The sequence below is a fragment of the Ovis aries genome, chromosome 18 (assembly GCF_016772045.2).
Source record: "Ovis aries strain OAR_USU_Benz2616 breed Rambouillet chromosome 18, ARS-UI_Ramb_v3.0, whole genome shotgun sequence".
Classification (NCBI taxonomy): domain Eukaryota; kingdom Metazoa; phylum Chordata; class Mammalia; order Artiodactyla; family Bovidae; genus Ovis; species Ovis aries.
This window is the reverse complement of record NC_056071.1, coordinates 54304766-54325938: the sequence shown is the minus strand read 5'-3', so window position 1 is coordinate 54325938 and position 21173 is coordinate 54304766. Positions and strand designations below refer to the sequence as shown.

Genomic DNA, 21173 nt, shown 5'->3' with positions numbered 1-21173 from the left:
TAAAATTCAGATATGTTTCATTAGGAACAACATGTTATGTATCTTTTGTAGATATTTCTATTCTAATATCTAAAGAATAAACACTTGGCATTTCCCATGTGTATTATTTCAGGAAGCTTTCAGTTGAATATTAAAAGACAGTAGTTTTTCTCTCTTTTTTTAAAAAATGAATTTTACTTCTCTTATGGTATGCACTGAGGCAGTCTTAAGGCAGTAGGAATTTAAAATGGTATACTTAAAAATGCTTATTGATTTAATTTTCCTTGTTGAATATAACTACCTAGTTAGTAGATATTAGTATTTCTGTTGAGATATAGAACTTTATTAATATTAACACAGTATTCTATTTTTGAAGTAGAATTGAGAATTTTGAAAATACATACTTGTGGGTCTTTTTCCGTGTAAATGTATATGCATATGTTAAAATGGAAATATATTCTTAATCATCCTCAATTGAGTTAATTTTTAGTAGAATTAGTTCTTTATAGCACCAGTTTGTTTTTAATGTGCATCAGAATTGTTAGAAGAACTTGTTAAAACACAGATTGCCAGTCCTCACCATGAGAATTTTTTATTCAATAGCTCTGCACTGGGGCCTGAGTTTGTATTTCTACCAGGTTCCCAGGTGATGCTGATACTGCTGGCCCGGGGCACTATGCATTGATAACTACTGCTTTATAGGTTTTTTGATAATAGGGCACTTCAAAATATTAATATATTCTGACTTAGTACTTCCAAGTATGAAATATAAACAGTAATCTCTTCCTCTTCATTACAAAACCAAACCAAAAGCAGCAAAACCTTTGCCATGTATTACCTAGTAAGAGATTTAAGATTTTCCTGATTAACACACATAGAGAAAACTTTTTCCCTCTCTTCTGTCTAAAAGTGGAAAATTCTGAGCAGTAACATTGTCAGAATGGTTGGCACTCAGTTTGATACTAGAGTGGGTGCTAAGGCATACATTTCAGAATCCTTAACATCTGATATGTAACATCTGACTAAAAATGAATTTTATCTGTAGAGACATGATTCATTGTCCAGTGTGCCTAGTAGTTCTTCTTCGAGGAAAAATTCTCAGGGGAGTAACAGAAGCCTGGGTAAGGAATAAATCATTCTACTTTATATTCTTAAAGGAATTATTTCTACCCAATAGTAATTTGAATATATTTATGATAAGGTTTTAAGAAAAGTTTAGATGATTTTATCCATATTGGCAGTGTTATCTGCATATGAATACTCATATGTATTTTTTAATGTTCAGGCATAAAGGCATTTTTAAAATTAAATATCTTTTGTTTGTTTTAAAGTATATTAGTGAGGGAATTTCTAGAAGCATACAGTATTAAAACCATATCAGTGTTATTTGGGAAAGGTTTTCTTAGTTTTAACTTAAATTCTTTGGGTTATAATTGGGTTTAGTTTTTAAGCCAGTTATTTTTTTATGATATGTCTTCTACTAGCACTTCAGTAAAGGCATTGAAGTATGATTTTTATCTTAATAAACTGACAACTTAAAAAAAATAATTATAGCATTTTTCAGTTGTGCTTTTAAAATTGGATTTATCAAAATTCAATTGGGCTTCCCAGGTAGCACAGTAGTAAAGAATCTGCCTGCCAGTTGAGGAGATGGAGGAGAGGCAGGTTTGATCCCTGGGTCGGGAAGATCTCCTGGAGGAGGAAATGGCAACCCACTGCAGTATTCTTGGCTGGAAAATCTCATGGACAGAAGAGCCTGGAGGGCTACAGTCCAGGGGGTCCCAAAGAGTTGAACAGGACTGGGTGACTGAGCACAGTAAAAAGCTCAGTTGGATTGTAAGGGTTGTATAGTAATTGAAACCTCTTTGTCCATTTACAATTTAGACACAATTACTCTATCAGGAGATGAAAGAGACTGGGGGAGATTAAATGTGAAAGTGTTTTATAATTCTTCAGTAGAGCAGATCTGGATCACAGTTTTACAGGTAAGTTAATATAGCTAATACCAACTTTTGTTACAAAATTGAATAATTAGGGGTGTAAATTATAAGCATCTACTGTTGCTATCTTCAGAAGAATGGGTCAATATCTTCTTTGGAATTTAGGGTTCTATAGTATTTTGCAGAAAATAGTATTTAATAAAGAATCTAAAGAAAATATTTAGATATGATTAAAACATGTTTTCCTCAAGAGGGAGATTGATATGATGTGTAGAACATTAATTGTCAGATTATTTTAGTGGAGATGAAACAAAAGATCTCAGTAGATTAAAGTTTACTTTTATAGTTTTATTTGTCATTAACTTAAGAAATGTATAAATATTTGTATTGTCAGAGTCCTTTGTAAAACTCAAACTATAATTTTTTTTTAGTGCAGAGATTTAAGTTGGCCCTCTAGGTATGGAGATACTCCTACTATTTCTGTAAAAGGAATACTAACATTACCCAAACCAGTGCATTTCAAATCTTCAGTCAAGGAAGGCTCTAATGTAAGTGTTTGTGTTTCAGTATCTTTTTATGTTTTCCTCATGTTTGTCACTTTAACCTATGTAAAGAATTAGAATACGAAAGTGTTTTATTTTGGGGAAACTACAAATTATGTATGCCTTGCTTTTTTAAAGAATTTTGAGCCTCGGAAATACTTGATATTTCATTGTCCAATATAAGATGCATTTAAAAAGAAAATCTTAATCACTAAAATATTTAGGAGTAATATCTGATGAGAATATTTACTTTTCTTGTATGTAAGGAGAGTTAAGTGTCTTATTTTCATCCTCTCTCCCTCTATCCCAGTTGACTTTGATAAATAATTACATGATTGTAGTTAATTTCTTTTAAATATTTTCCATGATCATAACTGGAAGACTTATGATCCTGAATTTGTTTTATAGATGCTAGATTTCAATTTAAATATATCTGTATTTCTGTCTTCTGATATGAATTGAAAGGTTACCGTTTTTCCATATAAATGAAACTTATCTTCTAAGAACATATCATTTAAAAATAAAGTAATTCAGATGACTAATAAGCATGAAGAAATTTACACTCACTAGTATTCATAAATATACACATTTAAATTACATATTGCTTTCTCTCTCTCTACTTTTTTTGCTCATTAAAATTAGGAAAGTTTTATGAGTACTCTAGCCTATAAAATTATCTTGGCAATTATTTTGACAATATACATTAAAACCTTAAAATAAGCTTATATATAGTAAGTGAAATAAGTCAGAGAAATAAATATCATATGATGTCACTCATATGTGGAATCTAAAATATGTTACAAATGTACTTACTTACAAAGCAGAAACAGACTCACAGACAGAAAACAAATTTATGATTACCAAAGGGAAAGCAGGTTGGGGAGGGATAAATTAGGAGTTTGGGGTTAGCAGGCTCAGTGGTAAAGAATCTGCCTGCCAGTGCAGGAGACACAAGAGAGGCAAGTTTGACCCTTGTGTCTGGAAGATGCCCAGGATGAGGAAATGGCAACCCACTCCAGTATTCCTGCCTGGAAAATTCCATGGACAGAGGAGTCTGGCAGGCTACAGTCCATGAGGTTGCAAAAGAGTTGGACACAACTTAGCAACTAAACAACAACAACAGATACAAACACTATATATAAAATAGATAAACAAGAAGGTCTTGTTGTATAGCATAGGGAACTATATTCAATATCCTATAATGAACCATAATGGAAAAGAATATGAAAAAGAATATATATATATAACTGAATCACTTTGCTGTACATCAGAAACTAACACAACATTGTAACAATTTTTTTAAAGGAAAAAAACTTTCAAATATTTACAGGTTTTAACATAGTGTTTCTACTTGGATCACTTCATGGAAATAATCTAAGATGCAAACAAAATATATATAAAGTATTCCTGGCAGTTTTGTTCATAGGCTGAAAGCTGGAAACTATCTAAATGTTTGCCATAGGAGAATGATTGAGAAAACCCATGGTATACCATGTATATTAGTTTCTTATGATTGGTGTGTTACAAACTAGGTAGCTTAGAACAACAAATATTTCTCTCTCACAGTTTTGGAGGAAGTCTGAAGTCAAAGTGCCAACAATGTTGATTGCTTCTCTGAAGGAGAATCTGTTCCATCTCTAACATGCCTCTCTCCTAGCTTTTAGTGATGACCAGCAATCCCTGTCATTCCTGGGCTTCACTCTAATCATTGGCTTTCATTTTCACCTAGCTACATGACTTTTATCTCCATGTGTCTCTATGTGTTCACATGGCTGTCTTCTTACAAGGATGCCTGCTATATTGGATTAGAGGTCCACCTATCCAGTGTAACCTTATCTTGACTTCACAAATTGCATTTTCAATGAGCCTATTTCCAAATAAGGCCACATTCTAAGTTACTGAAGGTTAGGACTTCAACATAACTTTTAGCAGGGGGACACAATTCAAACCATAACACCATGTGATAGAATATTAGGCAGCCGTGAAAAAATAATACTTAGGAAGAGTTTTTAAGGACATGGGAAAATGTTCTTAATAAGTGAAAAGGCAGTAACCAAAATTTATGTGTTATATTAGGATCTTACTTTATGAAAATATGCATTGTAGAAAGTCTAGATGGAGATAAATCTTAACTCTAATTTTAATCCTGACACTCACAGATGAATATTTCCCAAATTAAACTTTGATTTTCGAATGAAACTAAGCCAACTTGGGAAAAGTTAGGGGGGAATGTTTTCATATTAAAACTTGCGTGGAATATTTTAAAATTTATTATTATCAAGTTGTTTAGGAGTCCTCTATTATGACAATGTAAACTAGCACACTTCATTTATAAGCTCATTGCATATGAATTTAAAAATTAAACATTTTTTGTAGACTTTTGGATCTCAGCCATTCTGACTGGCGTGAAATGGTACCTCATTGTGGTTTTGATTTGCATTTCTCTGATAATGAGTGATGTTGAGCATCTTTTCATGTGTTTGTTAGCCATCTGTATGTCTTCTTTGGAGAAATGTCTATTTAGTTCTTTGGCCCATTTTTTTATTGAGTCGTTTATTTTTCTGGAATTGAGCTGCAGGAGTTGCTTGTATATTTTTGAGATTAGTTGTTTGTCAGTTGCTTCATTTGCTATTATTTTCTCCCATTCAGAAGGCTGTCTTTTCACCCTGCTTATAGTTTTCTTTGTTGTGCAGAAGCTTTAAGTTTAATTAGGTCCCATTTGTTTATTTTTGCTTTATTTCCAGTATTCTGGGAGGTGGGTCATAGAGGATCCTGCTATGATTTATGTTGGAGAGTGTTTTGCCTATGTTCTCCTCTAGGAGTTTTATAGTTTCTGGTCTTACGTTTAGATCTTTAATCCATTTTGAATTTATTTTTGTGCATGGTGTTAGAAAGTGTTCTAGTTTCATTCTTTTACAAGTGGTTGACCAGTTTTCCCAGCACCACTTAGATTGTCTTTAATCCATTGTATATTCTTGCCTCCTTTGTCAAAGATAAGGTGTCCATAGGTGCATGGATTTATCTCTGGGCTTTCTATTTTGTTCCACTGATCTATATTTCTGTCTTTGTGCCAGTACCATACTGTCTTGATGACTGTGGCTTTGTAGTAGAGCCTGAAGTCAGGCAGGTTGATTCCTCCAGTTCCATTCTTCTTTCTCAAGATTGCTTTGGTTAATCGAGGTGTTTTGTGGAGATTCCTTAAAAAACTGGAAATAGAACTGCCTTATGACCCAGCAATCCCACTGCTGGACATACACACCGAGGAAACCTCAGAATTGAAAGAGACACGTGTACCCCAATGTTCATCGCAGCGCTGTTTATAATAGCCAGGACATGGAAGCAACCTAGATGTCCATCAGCAGATAAATGGATAAGAAAGCTGTGGTACATATACACAATGGAGTATTACTCAGCCATTAAAAAGAATGCATTTGAATCAGTTCTAATGAGGTGTATGAAACTGGAACTGATTATACAGAGTGAAGTAAGCCAGAAAGAAAAACACCAATACAGTATACTAATGCATGTATATGGGATTTAGAAAGATGGTAATGATAACCCTATATGTGAGACAGCAAAAGAGACACAGATGTATAGAACAGTCTTTTGGACTCTCTGGGAGAGGGAGAGGGTGGGGTGATTTGGGAGAATGGCATTGAAACATGTATAATATCATATATGAAATGAATCGCCAGTCCAGGTTCAATGCATGATACTGGATGCTTGGGGCTGGTGCCCTGGGATGACCCAGAGGGATGGTACAGGGAGGGAGGAGGAAGGAGGGGTTCAGGATGGGGAACACGTGTATACCTGTGGCGGATTCATGTTGATGTATGGCAAAACCAATACAATATTATAAAGTAATTTACCTCCAATTAAAATAAATTTATATTAAAAAAAGAATTTCAAAAAAATTAAACATTTTATGTATACTGTGTTACTGATGTGATCTGTGGTTTGAGACTGAAAGAAAAAATAGCTCAGGTAGTTGGGAGACTCTCAGAAACACAATTCTGTACACAGATATAAGTGATTGTAATCAAAGTGAACACTTGGCCACAGTATCTAAAACATTGATGTTAGTTGCCCAGATATCTAAAGGCAATAAAAATTCCCCTTCAAAAAGATGCCCTAAAGATGGAAAGAAGGACGTTTACAAACAAAAAACAGTCTAATGTCAAGAAGATGTTAGTTCACAGTAAGCCAAGGTTTTAAAAAATAAAAAAGAACATCTGAAAATGGTCTGCACATGGAAAACACTTGCTGCCGGGAGTGGAAGATAGAGAAGGTAGAACTTGAAACTCATATTTTGCTTTGTCTTCTCCGTCAAGGAGATCAATTTTCATTTTGGAAAGAGTAAAGATAAATTAACCCCCAAATTAGATAGGAAAAGCATTAGACAGACTAGTGTGAGCAAGTTAGATTTTGCATACAGAGAGAGCTTGCATGAGAGTCTTGAAGTACTCTCGTTAATTGTTGAAGAACTGTGGTAAACAGTAGGAATGATGCTCCAGAGCCAAAGATGGAAAACAACCTCATTTTTCAAAAGGGAAAAAGCTGTATTCTGGTGAAGTTGGTGTTAATACTGACTAAATTCCTAAGTAATTAGAAGGATTTGTGAAACTAAGACAAATAGTATCTAGAATAAATTTTGGAAAAACAAGTCATGGTCATTCTCATTTTCATTTAAAAATTTTTTTTGTTATTATAAAAATATTAAATTTGCCTTTCCTACATTATAAAATGTTATTTTTACTTATATTGTGTTGGCATATGACCCTTTTAAAAATATGCTATTTACATGTTTTATATTTTTATTTTTATTTTAGAGTATTGAATTTATGGAAACTTTTGTATTTTCTATTAAATTCCAAAGTCTACAAACTGTGAGACTTGTATTTAAGATTCAAACCCAAACTCCCAGGAAGAAAACCATTGGAGAATGCTCACTGTCACTCAGAACTCTTAGCACGCAGGAAATGGATTACTCTCTGGACATATCACCACCTTCAAAAATTTCTGTAAGTGATAGAATATGTAATGTCAAAGTATTTCACATTTTTAGAATTATTTACTGGATGATTTTTTTTTTTTGGAGTATAATTTGAGCATGAGAATATACTGGAGGATTAGGAAGGCTCTCAAGCAATAACAACATAAATGTAATGTAAAAAAGTAATAATTATGTCATTATTTAACTTTTTTGAAATTAATAAAATGTTAACAGAGCTGCTTTTCTTTTTCCATTGAAAAGTAACAGTTGGCTTACCTTCTCCTAACACCTGTGTTATTAATGTTTTATACTTCAAAATAATGGGCTTTCCCAGTGGCTCAGTGGTAAAGAATCCACGTGCAATGCAGGAAACACAGGTTTGTTTGATCCCTGGGTCAGGAAGATCTACTGGAGGAGGGCATGGCAACCCACCAATATTCTTGTATGGAGAATCCTGTGGACAGAGGAGCCTGGCAGGCTGAGGTCCATGGGGTTGCGTAGTTGGACACGACTGAAGTGACCAAGCACAGCAGGGCACTTCAACATAATAACCCTAAAAGTGAATAATTTTTAAAAATTATTTTTTAAATTTTTTTTAAGTAGCTGATAACATAGGAAAAGCAAGAAAGTATTATAAACTCCAAACTCAATGGAAAATTGCCTTGAAATGGGTTAGGAAAGTTTTAGTCATGAGTAGTTACTGTATCTACCCATAAATTGGGTAGAATGAGGATCTTCCAGCTGTATTTTTTTGTGAAGGGCATGATTGTCTATAGTGCTTATTGAGTTTTGAGGCCCAATAGTTGCTTCTTTCAGTTAACCAGCTGAGCACTCTTTAAGCTGTCTGCTGCTAAGTCGCTTCTGTCGTGTCATTCTGTGCGACCCCAGAGACGGCAGACCACCAGGCTCCCCCGTCCCTGGGATTCTCCAGGCAAGAACACTGGAGTGGGTTGCCATTTCCTTCTCCAATGCGTGAAAGTGAAGTCGCTCAGTCGTGTCCGACCCTTAGCGACCCCATGGACTGCAGCCCACTAGGCTCCTCCATCCATGGTATTTTCCAGGCAAGAGTACTGGAGTGGGGTGCCATTGCCTTCTCCATTAAGTTGTCTAGAAATTCCTAATGATTTAATTATGTAGCTTCTGTGTTAGGATAACATATATAGAAATCAGTCATAACCCTTTTTAAGGTCAAACTTTCATGTGATTTTAAGTTTACTTAGGAGTTATATTTTACCTGTTTTCAAAAATATTTAAGGTGACTTGAAGTGGTTCTTAAGCTGGGTACACATTAGAATCACATGGAAAGCTGTTAAACATGCCTACACTTAAACCGTTAAATCAGAATTTGGGGAGGAGTGAGCCAGAGGCATTTGTAATTTTCAAGTTACTCAGGTGATTTCCATGTGTAGCTTTGCTTAAGAACCACTGAAGTGAAGTGAAATTAGGGATTAAAAGTAAAGAACGAAAGATTACTATAATCAAGAAGAGTTGAAAAATCTTGTTATTTCTGATCTTTTATTTTCTGTTTTCATACCAAATCTGTTTTCTTTATAGCATTTACTGTAACTTAGGCTTCCCTGGTAGCTCAGTTAAGAATCCACCTGCAATGCAGGACACCCTGGTTTGGTTCCTGGGTTGGGAAGGTCCCCTGGAGAAGGGATAGGCTACCCACTCCAGTATTCTGGCCTGGAGAATTCCGTGGACTGTATAGTCCATGGGGTTGCAAAGAGTCGGACACGACTGAGCAGCTTTCACTTCACTTTCAGAATTATTTAAGTCACTATTTTAAAAAGAAAATAAGACCTGAGCTTCCATCTTTTTTCTTCGTATTTTACCATACCCTTAGTAAGGGCCTGTCATATTCTTGGCATTGAACATTTGTATGTAGGTTGATAGGAAAGAATAAATCATGAATGAAAGCATGCTAAATTAGATTACTATTTTCTGTTAAAGTATAGCAAATTTGTTTTGTAATTGTGACAGGAGTTTATCACTTAACTAGATTAGTAGACAATAATTTGCAACCATATTTTACAGAAGGCACATATTACTATTTAAATGGATAATCAATAGATTAAACCTTTAAAGGCAGGTAGAGTATATCAGAAGATAACTCAGCAAATGTATTTTCTGGGGAATTGAGACATTATAATCTGAATCTGCCTTGGAGAATCAGAATGAATGATTATAGCACAGTTTCTACTATTACATTTTGCAAATCAGAGATCTTTTATAAACATTTTGTATGCCTTGTGCTAGGGATACAAAGATAGATGGCTTGAAGAAAGGGTTTTTGGGCTATCTTGGATCAGTGAATTTATATTACTGTTCATATTATTGATTAGAAGCAAGAATAATATGTTTTGTTTCATGTGTTGAAGAGGAAAATTAATATTCTAATTGTGACATTGAAAGAGACACACTTACCTATCCGTCCTTCACAGTGACATCATGAACAGCAGAACTTCCATATAGAGCTATTAATTTCTTCACCACGGAACTTTTGACCTTAACAAACAGTTGACAGCTCAAATTTCTGTGTTGAATAGTGTGCAAGAGACAAGGTTTCCCTGAAGAAATATTTAATATCTGACATTTGAAGAAACTTCGCATACGACTAACTTGGTCGTAAGTGATTTAATGCTCACAACGAACTTAATGAGCTTGCTGCTCTTGTTACCCCTATTGTGGAGACCAAAACCTTGAAGCATTTGCCTGAGTTTATATAGCCTTTTGTTGGGAAATAAGGATTTGAACGGAGGCATTCTGATTCCAGAGCCAGCTCTCTTAATTTTACCACATTGATGAGAAAAAAATCAATAAACAGTCTGTGGTAGAAATGAGTGTTATTTGAGCCAAACTGAGGACTCTAGCCTGGAAGACAGCCTCTTAGATAACTGAGGAATTGCTCAGGAGAAGCATGGTTTTCAGCACTGTTTTAACATCTTATCAGAATGTAGAATGTCAAACAAGTCAGGGATACATTCCTTCAGGGTTTGAAAAAAAAAAAAAAGAGAGCATGTGCACAGTAAGTCAGTATAGCCTTGGCTCCTGGGAAGGGAGTCTTATCATTGAAGAGGACCAGCAGTGGTGTCCCAGGAAAGGAGGCATTTAATCTTTATTTTTAACATGGCTATTCTTTACTTGTGATCAGTGTACCCTTTGCTTTAATAATTAAAGCAGATATACAATGTATACTTGATAGGCCACAAATGGGCTATTTTAATCAGTATAGAAGTCAAGTTAATTCATATATAAACTAGAATGACTTGCCTATATACCTCAATATGTGAAAATATCTTTCATCAACACTGTATTGTCCCCTTAAGAAGATATTCTCAAAAATCACCAGATAAGGGATTTCTCTAATTATGCTGAAATTTTCACTTTCAACAGTCATTCCAGGAAGGACAAAAAAGATTTTCTTTTCTTTTAAAAAATGATACATTATTCAGGAATGGAGATCATTAAAAATGCTTTTAATATATAGTTACTAATTGATTAGAAATTTAAGTTTTTGGTTATTGTGAGGTTTAAAACCACTTTGAATAGTTTTTCATGATCTGAATTAATATCTTGGAGTATAAATTGAATTTGTGAAATAATCTTGGTAAGGAAGAAATGGTAAACCCACTGCTGAATGCTGCTCTGTTTTGTGAGAATGAACTCTACCAGTGTGTAACTCTAAGAGAAGTTTTGCCATCTTTCAGTATTTTCATCTGTTATTATTAAGGGTACAAACCATAATGAAAAAAATGAATGAAAAAATGTTATCCTGCTTTCCTTTGTGTTTTGTAAACAATAAATAACTTTTAAATGGATGGCAGCATTTGTTCTTTTAATCAGCAAAGGTATTTTATTTATGGCTACTGAATTAGTCCACCTAAAAAGATTAATCCATTCTTGAAGGTGAAGGTGAAGTTGCTCAGTCGTGTCCGACTCTCTGCGACCCCATGGACTGTAGCCTACCAGGCTTCTCCGTCCATGGGATTCTCCAGGCAAGAATACTGGAGTGGTTTACCATTTCCTTCTCCAGGAGATCTTCCTGACCCAGGGATCGAACCCGGGTCTCCCGCATTGGAGGCAGATGCTTTAACCTCATTCTTATTAAAAGCAAAAGCAATTTGCTTTTATTTATTAGAATCCAGCAATTGTTGCCAAATAGACAACTTTTATCATCATTTTAGATTTTTCAAGAAGGAGTGACCTCAACAGTTGACTTTAAACTTTTAAGTGATTCACTTTGTATCTTCTGATTTCTTAAGGCATGAGCAATTTTGGCCATTTTGACCATTACAGAATATCATGTTTAGAAACTATCCAAGATTCAGTCAGTAGCATGTACATAAAAAGGTTCTTTTTTTTCTGATCCAAGTGTTAGTTACTGGGGAATATTGGGTAATTATCAAATATAAACCGCTTGATGAAGTATCAGTCAGCTATTCTGTAATTTTGTTGGAATCAACACTAGCCAAGACTTTTGTGTTTTATCTATGCTGACCCTAGTGACATCTGTTAACATTATGTTCTTTCTTTAATCTTATATTTACTCTTTTCAACATGTGAACAGTTATGTTTTTGGGTTGGCTGACTTTGTTTCTTCTATTTTTTACTCCACGCACCCTGGAATCCATGTAAATAAGTTCACTTGTGTAAGGCAGATTATGCACTTTCTTCTGCTCTTAGTCAGCAATACTGAAGAGCACATTTTAGCTTCTCCCCCTTTCTAAATTTCCTTCATTTTGTTTGCCTCAGATTTTATTTGACCTTTTCCTTATTATTTACTGGCTCATCGCTTTCACTAGCTTCCTTCTTGCCAATTTTCGTCATCAGTTTACTTCCATTTAGCATAGTAATTCAACTTTTAATCAACAGATCTGTTCATTGTAGTAATCCTTTGTCTTCTGATTTTCGTAGCACTACCTCTGATTTCTACAACTGGAAAAACTAATGATGCATTTCATATATAACATTTTTATCATATTTCATATATTCATATATCATATTATATTTCAGTCATTTGAAAAGATTATTCCAATGACTACGTTTAAGTCTTTTGAAAATGTGCTCTTGTGGTGTTTATTTCTCTGATATTTTCTCTACTTAAACTGCTTAGGAATTTAATTTTTTTTTAATTTGCATGTCTTTGGTTTCCCTGATTTTGAAGGTTCAGTATATATGTGAAATTTACATTATCAGAATTTATGAAAGTCAGTAAGTACTTTATACTGACAGACTCCATGACATTTAGCATTCTCTTTTAACACTTCCCTGGTGGCTCAGAGAAAGCATCTGCCTGGAATGCAGGAGACCCGGGTTCGATCCCTGGGTCGGGAAGATCCCCTGGAGAAGGAAATGGCAACCCACTCCAGTACTCTTGCCTGGAGAATCCCATGGTGGGAGGAGCCTGGTAGGCTGCAGTCCATGGGGTCACAAAGAGTCGGACACGACTGAGTGACTTCACTTTCACTTTCACTTTAACACTTAGCTTTGTATGACAGTAAAGAGCATGTGTGTATGCTGAGTCATTTCAGTCGTATCTAACTCTTTGGGACCTTATGGACTATAGCCTGCCAGGCTCCCGTATCCAAGGGATTCTCCAGGCAAGAATACTGGAGTGGGTTGCCTTCCCTTCCTCCAGGGGATCTTCCAACCCAGGGATTGAACTAGATTGACAGGCAAATTCTTTACCACTAGCGCCACCTGGGAATGTCTAGCCTTAGCTCTTTGTTTTTGAATTTTGAAATATCCCCAAACTTTATTCTTAATTACCAAATAACGCTTTTTTAATATGCAGGTTTGCCATGCAGAACTTGAACTAGGGACTTGTTTTCAAGCAGTGAATAGCAGAATTCAGTTACAAATTCTTGAGGCACAGTACCTTCCAAGTTCATCAACACCCCTAACTTTGAGTAAGTATGTCAAAGTGGTTTAAAGTGAAATCTTCAGAAAATATTTATAACAGATAGATTTTTTTCTATATTTCTTACAGTGAAGATTATAATCTTAGTTATTTTTATTATTTATCTTATATACTTACCTTTCAACTTAAAATTACTTTATTGAATTTCAAATTTTAGCCATTGTGTTAACCTACTCCTCTCTTGATTCTTATCCAATTGTGACCTTCTTGCATTTGATGCTATTCTTTATTTATCTCATTAGTTAATATAGGTTGAGTGTCCAGAGGACTGTCAGATATGTTTCACCAGCCTAGATGGTATATCCTCTCTCTAGGTCTATGCCCTTTTTTGGATACTCTGCTAACTCAAAACTTAATTTTAAAAAACTAACTCACACCTTGAAAATCTTGAAAAAACACAAACCTTAAAACACTTTCTCACCTTGTACCTTTGAGTATATTCAGAGTTTCTGATATTTTGATTCTCTAGCCCTGGTTCACATGGCTGCTCCTAGAGTGGGAGGTTTGAGGTCATTCCTACCTAAAGGGCTAAGAGTGGGGGTAAAAGTGTTCCTTTTTCCTACGAGAAGAAAAGACAATATCTGGAGGTAGGCAGAAGCAATGATGTCCATTGTAACTACAAAGATTGAAAATTAATACAATTGAGCACAATTCAAGAAACTAGGAAAACAACAGCAAACACAGAGGAAGGTAGAAATAGAAATTAAAGCTAAAGTTGGAGTCGATAAATATGGAGACAACAAAAACCCCACAAAATTAATAAAACCAAAAGATTGTTCTTTTGGAAAGAATATTAGAATAGACAAACCTATAGAAGGCTGGATCAAGCAAAAAATAAAAGAAAACATGAACAAGGAAGAGGATATAATTTTAAATTCATAAGAGATTCAAAAATAAGATAACACTGTTTATAATGATACCAGTTCATTTGAATAGCTATATAAAATAAATGATTTTCTAAGAAAAAGAATGTTGGAATTCACTCCAGAAGAGGGAAGAATCTGAATAGAACAATACTGTAACCATGTAAAAGCAGTTAAAGAACTGCCTCTAACAAAAGCAGAGTCCAAGATGATTTTATTGGCAGATTCTACTAAACTTTCAAGGAACATATAATTCCTCTTCTATATGAGCTGTTCCACAGCATGAAAAACAGATGGGAAAAGATGGTTTATGAGGTTAGCATATTCTTGATATCAAAACACAAAGGATAGCATACACAAAAAATAGCTATAGACTACCATTATTTATGTAGGTAAATGGAAAAAATCATAAAAAATAAGTAAAGTCCAACTTGGCATTAAAAGAATAAGTTAAATTACCAGGACCGTATAAGGTTAAGTCTAGGAAACAAGGAAAAAACAGTGCAGTTTATTACATTAACATGTGTCTTCCTTTAATCAAAACGGCTAATGGTAATCGGGATTATCAGTGATCTCCATTTTATAAATATTGGTCAGCCTCAGTTCTCACTTTGTGACTGCCTCCTTTCTGGAAACTCTTCACTTTCTTGTTATCTGGCAGCCCCATCTCTGTACCATCACTTCTCAAATTAGTCAGACTGCACTTTCTGCTTGAGCTGTAAGCACTGTATGTCAGATTGGGGGGCAGGCTCGGGTGAACGCTGTATAAACCCGAATTTTACTTAGTGTGCTTCCCATCTTTTAAGAGGTGATACCCCTCTAGTTTCTTTCTGTTTCTGGTCTGAACAATTGTTTTTAATATTTTCCCCGGTTAATAATCATCATCTATGAGAGGTTAGTTTGTATAAGCTATTTTACCATTACTGGAAGCTCTACATCTCACATTTACTTAAAGAATAGATTTTCTCTAGTGGGCAGGTGTTTAACTTCTGAAGTCTCAAGCAAATAATTTTACTTATATAAATTGGTGAAATAATTCCTGTAGCTTTCCAAGGAGCTGGCACTTCTCTTTTGTATAATCCTTTTCAGTATGTACTCCTTTACTTCTGATTGTTATTTATGCCTTCAATTCCAGTCTTTAATGGCAGTAGAGGAAGATTAGATTCACTTAGGTGACAATAGTTATTTGTAAATTACAATAGTAACTGTAAAGTTTACTAGAGAAGTTTTCTCTTATGGCAGTAACTCATCAGATCTTTAAAAGTACTTATTTTATGACAAATATAATAACATATGAATTATATCTCTTTGTGACATTTAAAATTTTATTTATCAAAATTTCTTATTCTTTAGGTTTTTTTGTGAAAGTGGCAATGTTTAGCTCGGGAGAGTTGATTTATAAAAAGAAGACACGCTTACTGAAGGCCTCCAATGGAAGAGTAAAGTGGGGAGAGACTATGATTTTTCCACTTATACAGAGTGAAAAAGAAATTATTTTTCTCATTAAGCTTTATAGTCGAAGCTCTGTAGGAAGAAGACACTTTGTGGGACAGGTTAGTAGGCAGTTTTATCTCATATTCTTTCCTTGCACTTTTGTAGCATTTAAACAGTTGGTTAACAAAGGGAATACAGGTTAAAACTGAGGCTGAATAGAGTGAAATCAAAAGTTAAATTCAATGGAAAACTCAAAAAAAATTTACTGTAAAAAAAGTTTGCAGGAAAAAAAATTCACTGCAAAAATCAAATATTGTCAGACTTTTGGCTTTAATATAAAAATAGTTTTAATTTCTGAGCAACCAGGATTTTTAAAATGAGTTTTTTTCCCTGAGTTTTTCAATACTTTCCTTGTGAAAGAGGATGCTCTTAAGTATTTGAATCAGATTTCTTAAGGCTTGCTTTATTGTGTTATGTTCATTTTAATGTTTGTATGCTATTAGCTCCATTGTCGTAAATCCGAATTCCTAGAAAAGATTGACCACTAGAATTTAAATGTGAGTCAAACAATTGTAATTAAGATAAAAAATAATATACATAATAACAGATAATATGTTATCTGTTCCCTCTGGCTCCTCTGGGAGCCTCAGGGAGCCACCCTGGTCAAGTAGCCACATGTGGAAACAAGATCTCCCACTCATCTGTTAGCCAATTAGCAATCACTTAACAGTGGTTGCGATATTATTTAGTCAATATTGTTATCTGGATTAACCTATTTTAAAATTCTTAGCAATTTTTATAAGACTGCATAACACTTATTTACTTGCCAATCCTATGGAAGTTGTTTCCTTTTGTAGTTCTTTTTTTCTCTTATTGGGTACATTGTATTAGCTGTATATTATTTTTTATCTTAATTACAATTGTTTGACTCACATTTAAATTCCAAAATCTGTATTTTTAGTTTTAAAAGCTTCTGTTTGACAGCAAGATGTTATTAGCACTTTACATGAATCTTCAAATTATATGTGAATTTTCAAAGATTGATATTAACTGACTTCATATATTCTACCTAAAATGTTTGTGAAAAATATTACATTTTTGTTGTTCTTCATTTATTCTTATTTGGAAGAGTTTGAACTCAAGAATTAGTATAACTAGCATACTTTTCAGAGTCATGGGGCCTGTAAAGTTTTTCTGTATCATTAAGTCTCAACTACCATGTATGAAAGGAATAGGAGATTTACCTGACAAATAATTTTCAGAATAATGTTTTTGGTGATTCCATTTTCTCAGTTGAGATTGTAGTTAAGAATAACTCTGGAAAGGTTCCTGTTATCTGTTCCCTCTGGCTCCTCTGGGAGCCTCTGGGAGCCTCAGGGAGCCACCCTGGTCAGGTAGCCACATGTGGAAACAAGATCTCCCACTCATCTATTAGCCAAAGCACGTTCCTGTTATGTTTTATATACTGGAATTCTTTATATGATTTTATTTGAAGGAAAGTTCTTCAGACCAAGAAATTAAAAGAGAAAAGTTTGAAAAACCTTTTGAAGTGACTTGCTTCAATTTATTTATTTAAAAGAATTAGAAACCGAGTTTCAAATAAGTTAACTCCAAAGTAACATCATTTGTTAGTGCTATAGCTGAGTTGAGAATTCAAGTTTGTTTCCTTGTTCACCTTGCCTCCATGATACATAACATATAATGTGATAACTTATATTTGCATAATGCTTTACAGTTTTCCCAAGTTCACTCACATATGTTATCTAAAGTTATGTAAGTGATAGGTTTATTGAAAGTTATGGATCAAGAATTATTTCATTTAGATTAGATTTATTAGCTTTCAATTAAAATTACAGTTTTCTTTAATATAAAGGTACTTAAAATACACATTCCTTACCGGTCAATTTGCAGCTTCCCAGGTGGCGCTAGTGGTGAAGAAACTGCCTGCCAGTGCAGGAGATGTCAGAGATGCAGGTTCAATCTCTGGGTCAGGAAGATCCCCTGGAGAAGGGCCTGGCAACCCACTCCAGTGTTCTTGCTTGGAGAATACCATGGACAGAAGAGCCTGGTGGGCTACAATCCATAGGGTCGCAAAGAGTTGGATACAACTGAAGCGACTTAGCACACACCGATCAATTTAAATTATAATTAGTTTCAATTAGTATTTACAAAAATGTTTTTAAGTGGTTGGGATCAGTCTTAAGTTGAGCTTCTAGGTTAATTGCCTAAGAAAGGATACTAAAAACTTTTTTGGAGGAAATGATTCTATATCTCACATTGAATTTTTAAATTGAATTGAGTGATATAAAATAGTCTTCAGTGACTAGGTTAAGTGTTTTAAAATTTAAGTTTCAAAGAGACAAACTTTTGGAAAAATGGAAATATGTTTAGTTGAAAATAGGTAACCCAAACTTCCAATTGTTTTTCATTAATGAGAGTAATCAGTTGTATGAACTCAGTTACCATTATTGTGTTAAGTTAAATAACTGTACTATTCCTTTACAGATTTGGATAAGTGAAGACAGTAATAACACTGAAGCAGTGAGCCAGTGGAAAGAGACAGTTGCACATCCAGAAAAGGTTGTTATTAAGTGGCACAAATTAAATCCATCTTGAAGATGCCGCACATTAATTTGGTGACAAACTTGACATTCTTTTCAAGGACTTATGATTTTAATTTGCTACCAATTTAAAGAGACAAATCAGTACATTTATTTATGGAGGCCTCATTATAGTAATATAATGGATCTAATAGAAAATTAAACTTGGTAAAAAATGGGATAAATTATATCAGATACCCAAAGTAAAGGAAATGTTTTAGACAGTAGGGCAACTAAATAAATTGTAAAGTCAGTAGGAATATCAGTCATAGATAGTTAACTGCTGTATAATGGTTATGAGTATTTTAAAGCTTTACATAGATATTAAAAATCCAGTATATCAAGTCTCTGTTAGTACAAGTGGACATATAGAAGACTGCCACTGTTTCAGTGCTAGTCATTATTGATTATATCTTAACTCTACTGTTATAACTCCTTGCTACATATTTTCCCTCAGAAAGCAAAAATGAATTGAACCACTTCAACTCTTCTTATTTGGGGAAAGTTTGTGGCCTATGTTTATTATTATTTACCCATAAGTTGTCACATTGCCACTTTATAAGCTATTTATCTCTAAGAAATCTCAGACATAGAAAACTACATTTTGGCAAGAATAGAATAAATGAAAACACCAGAAGGTTGAAGTTTAATTGGAAATTCAGTGTACACACATTTTTCTGTAAGGTTATCATATATAGCCCATCCTAATTAACAGAATTAATTGATCTTAAATAACAAATTCAGTATTTTATGATAATCACTTGTTTTTAGTTTTTTAAATATAAATTACTTGTTCTATAATCCACAACAGTAGAATATTTTCCTATGATTTAAAACTGACCATACATGATAACATTATGTAGCAAATACATATTTTCTGTTATAGTTTTTCTCCGGTACTCACTACAACTCAGTATGTAGGGATAATTTCAGTTTAGTTGGTCAGACAAACTGTGATCAGAAAAACACAGTCATTTGGAGAAATCAGTAACACCATTCCTGATCTTGGAAAATATGACTTTATTTTTGCTAATCTAAGTGATTAATTAGATTAATTTTGATTAATTAGATTGATTTGATTAATTAATTTAGATTAATTTTGTCTAAGTGATTCGTCTTCCATTTTTTTCTCTCTTACCTTGTCCCACACATGCCAACAGATAAATAGTGATATTTTAAGTCAGAGGTATACTTTGCTGTAACTTAAGCATGCCCTTTTTTTTTTTGTCTGATTCTTGTTCTGTGTATCTCATTCAGTTCAGTTCAGTTCAGACCAGTCGCTCAGTCATGTTCAACTCTTTGTGACCCCTTGGACTGCAGCATGCCAGGCCTCCCTGTCCATCACCAACTTCTGGAGTTTACCCAAACTCATGTCCATTGAGTCAGTGATGCCATGCAGCCATCTCATCCTCTGTCGTCCCCTTCTCCTTCTGCCTTCAATCTTTCCCAGCATCAATTAAGATTTCCCCAATAAACACTAATTCCCCTTTTCCTGAGTACCACCTCCTCAAGCTACCAAACATGCATAGTTGACACACCCTTTGCTTCTGCTTCTAGAGTTATGGTATACTGGAGGTGTTGACAGGTACCCTCTGACACTCTGCATTTTGAAATTTTTTTTTTTAGATTTGTGAAAAATGGCATATTGGTGAGTACTCATGGACTTTCAAGAGAAATCACCTTGAGTGGAGGTGTTTTGAGTCTTTGAGACAGATGGCAGTCATTTAAAACAATTTAAAAAAATCGACTTTATTTTTTAGAGCAGTTTTAAATTCACAGCAAAATTGAGAGAAAGGTACAGAGAATTCTCATATACCCTCTACCCCCATATTTACATAGCTTTCCTTGCTATCAACACCTTGCACTGTAGTGGTATATTTGTTAAAATAACTGAACCTTCATTGACATATCATCACCCAAAGTCCATAGTTTATATTAGGGTTCACTCTTTATGTTGTACATTCTATGAGTTTGACAAATACACAAATGACATGTATCCACCACTCTAATTTCACACCGAATAGTGTCACTGCCCTAAAAATTCTCTGCAAATACAACCATTTGAATAGTTAAGAAAGAAGTAAATATATCATTGTCTTTTAGATAAGTAACAGACTTTATTGTTTTTAAAAAATCTAGAATTTTATTTTAGCAATTTTTTTGTGTTCTAGTAATGCTTTCAATTCCTAAATCTAATACAAGTAGTCATGTATTTAATGAAACTTCTAATTATTTTATTTAATTTTCAGTATTTTAAATATGTGTGTAGTGTATAATTTGAAGGAAAGATATAACTTCTTGGTTTCTTGTGTGTCTTAGAATCCTAGGTAAATAAAAAAATTAAAAGAAAATCTTTTTATTTTAAGGACTTCAGTTAGAGAAGTGTTTGACGCAACTAAGATCCCAAATATTTTAATTAGTGTTTACTTAAGCCTTTTTCAAATAAAGTAGTACTGAATAGGAGATGTTCTTACTGTTTCCTTGAAGCTTTACCTGGAAATAGAAAAAGAAACACACTGTTGTACTAATAGCTACTCATGAGAAAAAACATTAGAAACTGGTAATAAAAAAATACTATGCGAAAAATCACTTCTCTTTGTACTTGGCATTTTTTTACCTTTACCCACTTATAAATGAGAGGAAACGAAAATGATGCTGGGCAACCAGAGAAAAGCAGGGAGGGTTCACATTGATAGCTAACAGCTTGTACAGTGCTAATCTCTAACAGTGTATTTATTTATTAAGTTTTCAGATCAATACAATTAAATAGCTGTAGTCCGTATCAAAATATAACTTCATTGTTTGGCTTTTGTTTGGTTTTCTATGATTATTTTTTAGCAGAACTAGAGAGCTTACCACTGAAGTATATCAATTCAGAGGGAACCAGTGGGATTTTAAA

The 21173-nt window shown here is 34.0% G+C and overlaps 1 protein-coding gene across 2 annotated transcripts in view; it reads left to right on the top strand.

Moving 5' to 3' along the window:
- The window catches only part of TC2N (tandem C2 domains, nuclear), a 45169-nt gene extending 24306 nt beyond the window's left edge, over positions 1-20863 (top strand). For both annotated transcript variants that reach the window (XM_027957331.2, XM_004017950.5), the window contains exons 6-12: positions 1025-1100; positions 1864-1964; positions 2351-2467; positions 7291-7482; positions 13252-13366; positions 15594-15793; positions 18180-20863. In XM_027957331.2, coding sequence (XP_027813132.1) covers positions 1025-1100; positions 1864-1964; positions 2351-2467; positions 7291-7482; positions 13252-13366; positions 15594-15793; positions 18180-18290 — 912 coding nt within the window. In that variant the 3' untranslated portion in view covers positions 18291-20863. The remainder of the gene's footprint in view (positions 1-1024; positions 1101-1863; positions 1965-2350; positions 2468-7290; positions 7483-13251; positions 13367-15593; positions 15794-18179) is intronic.
- The last annotated feature ends 310 nt before the right edge of the window (positions 20864-21173 follow it).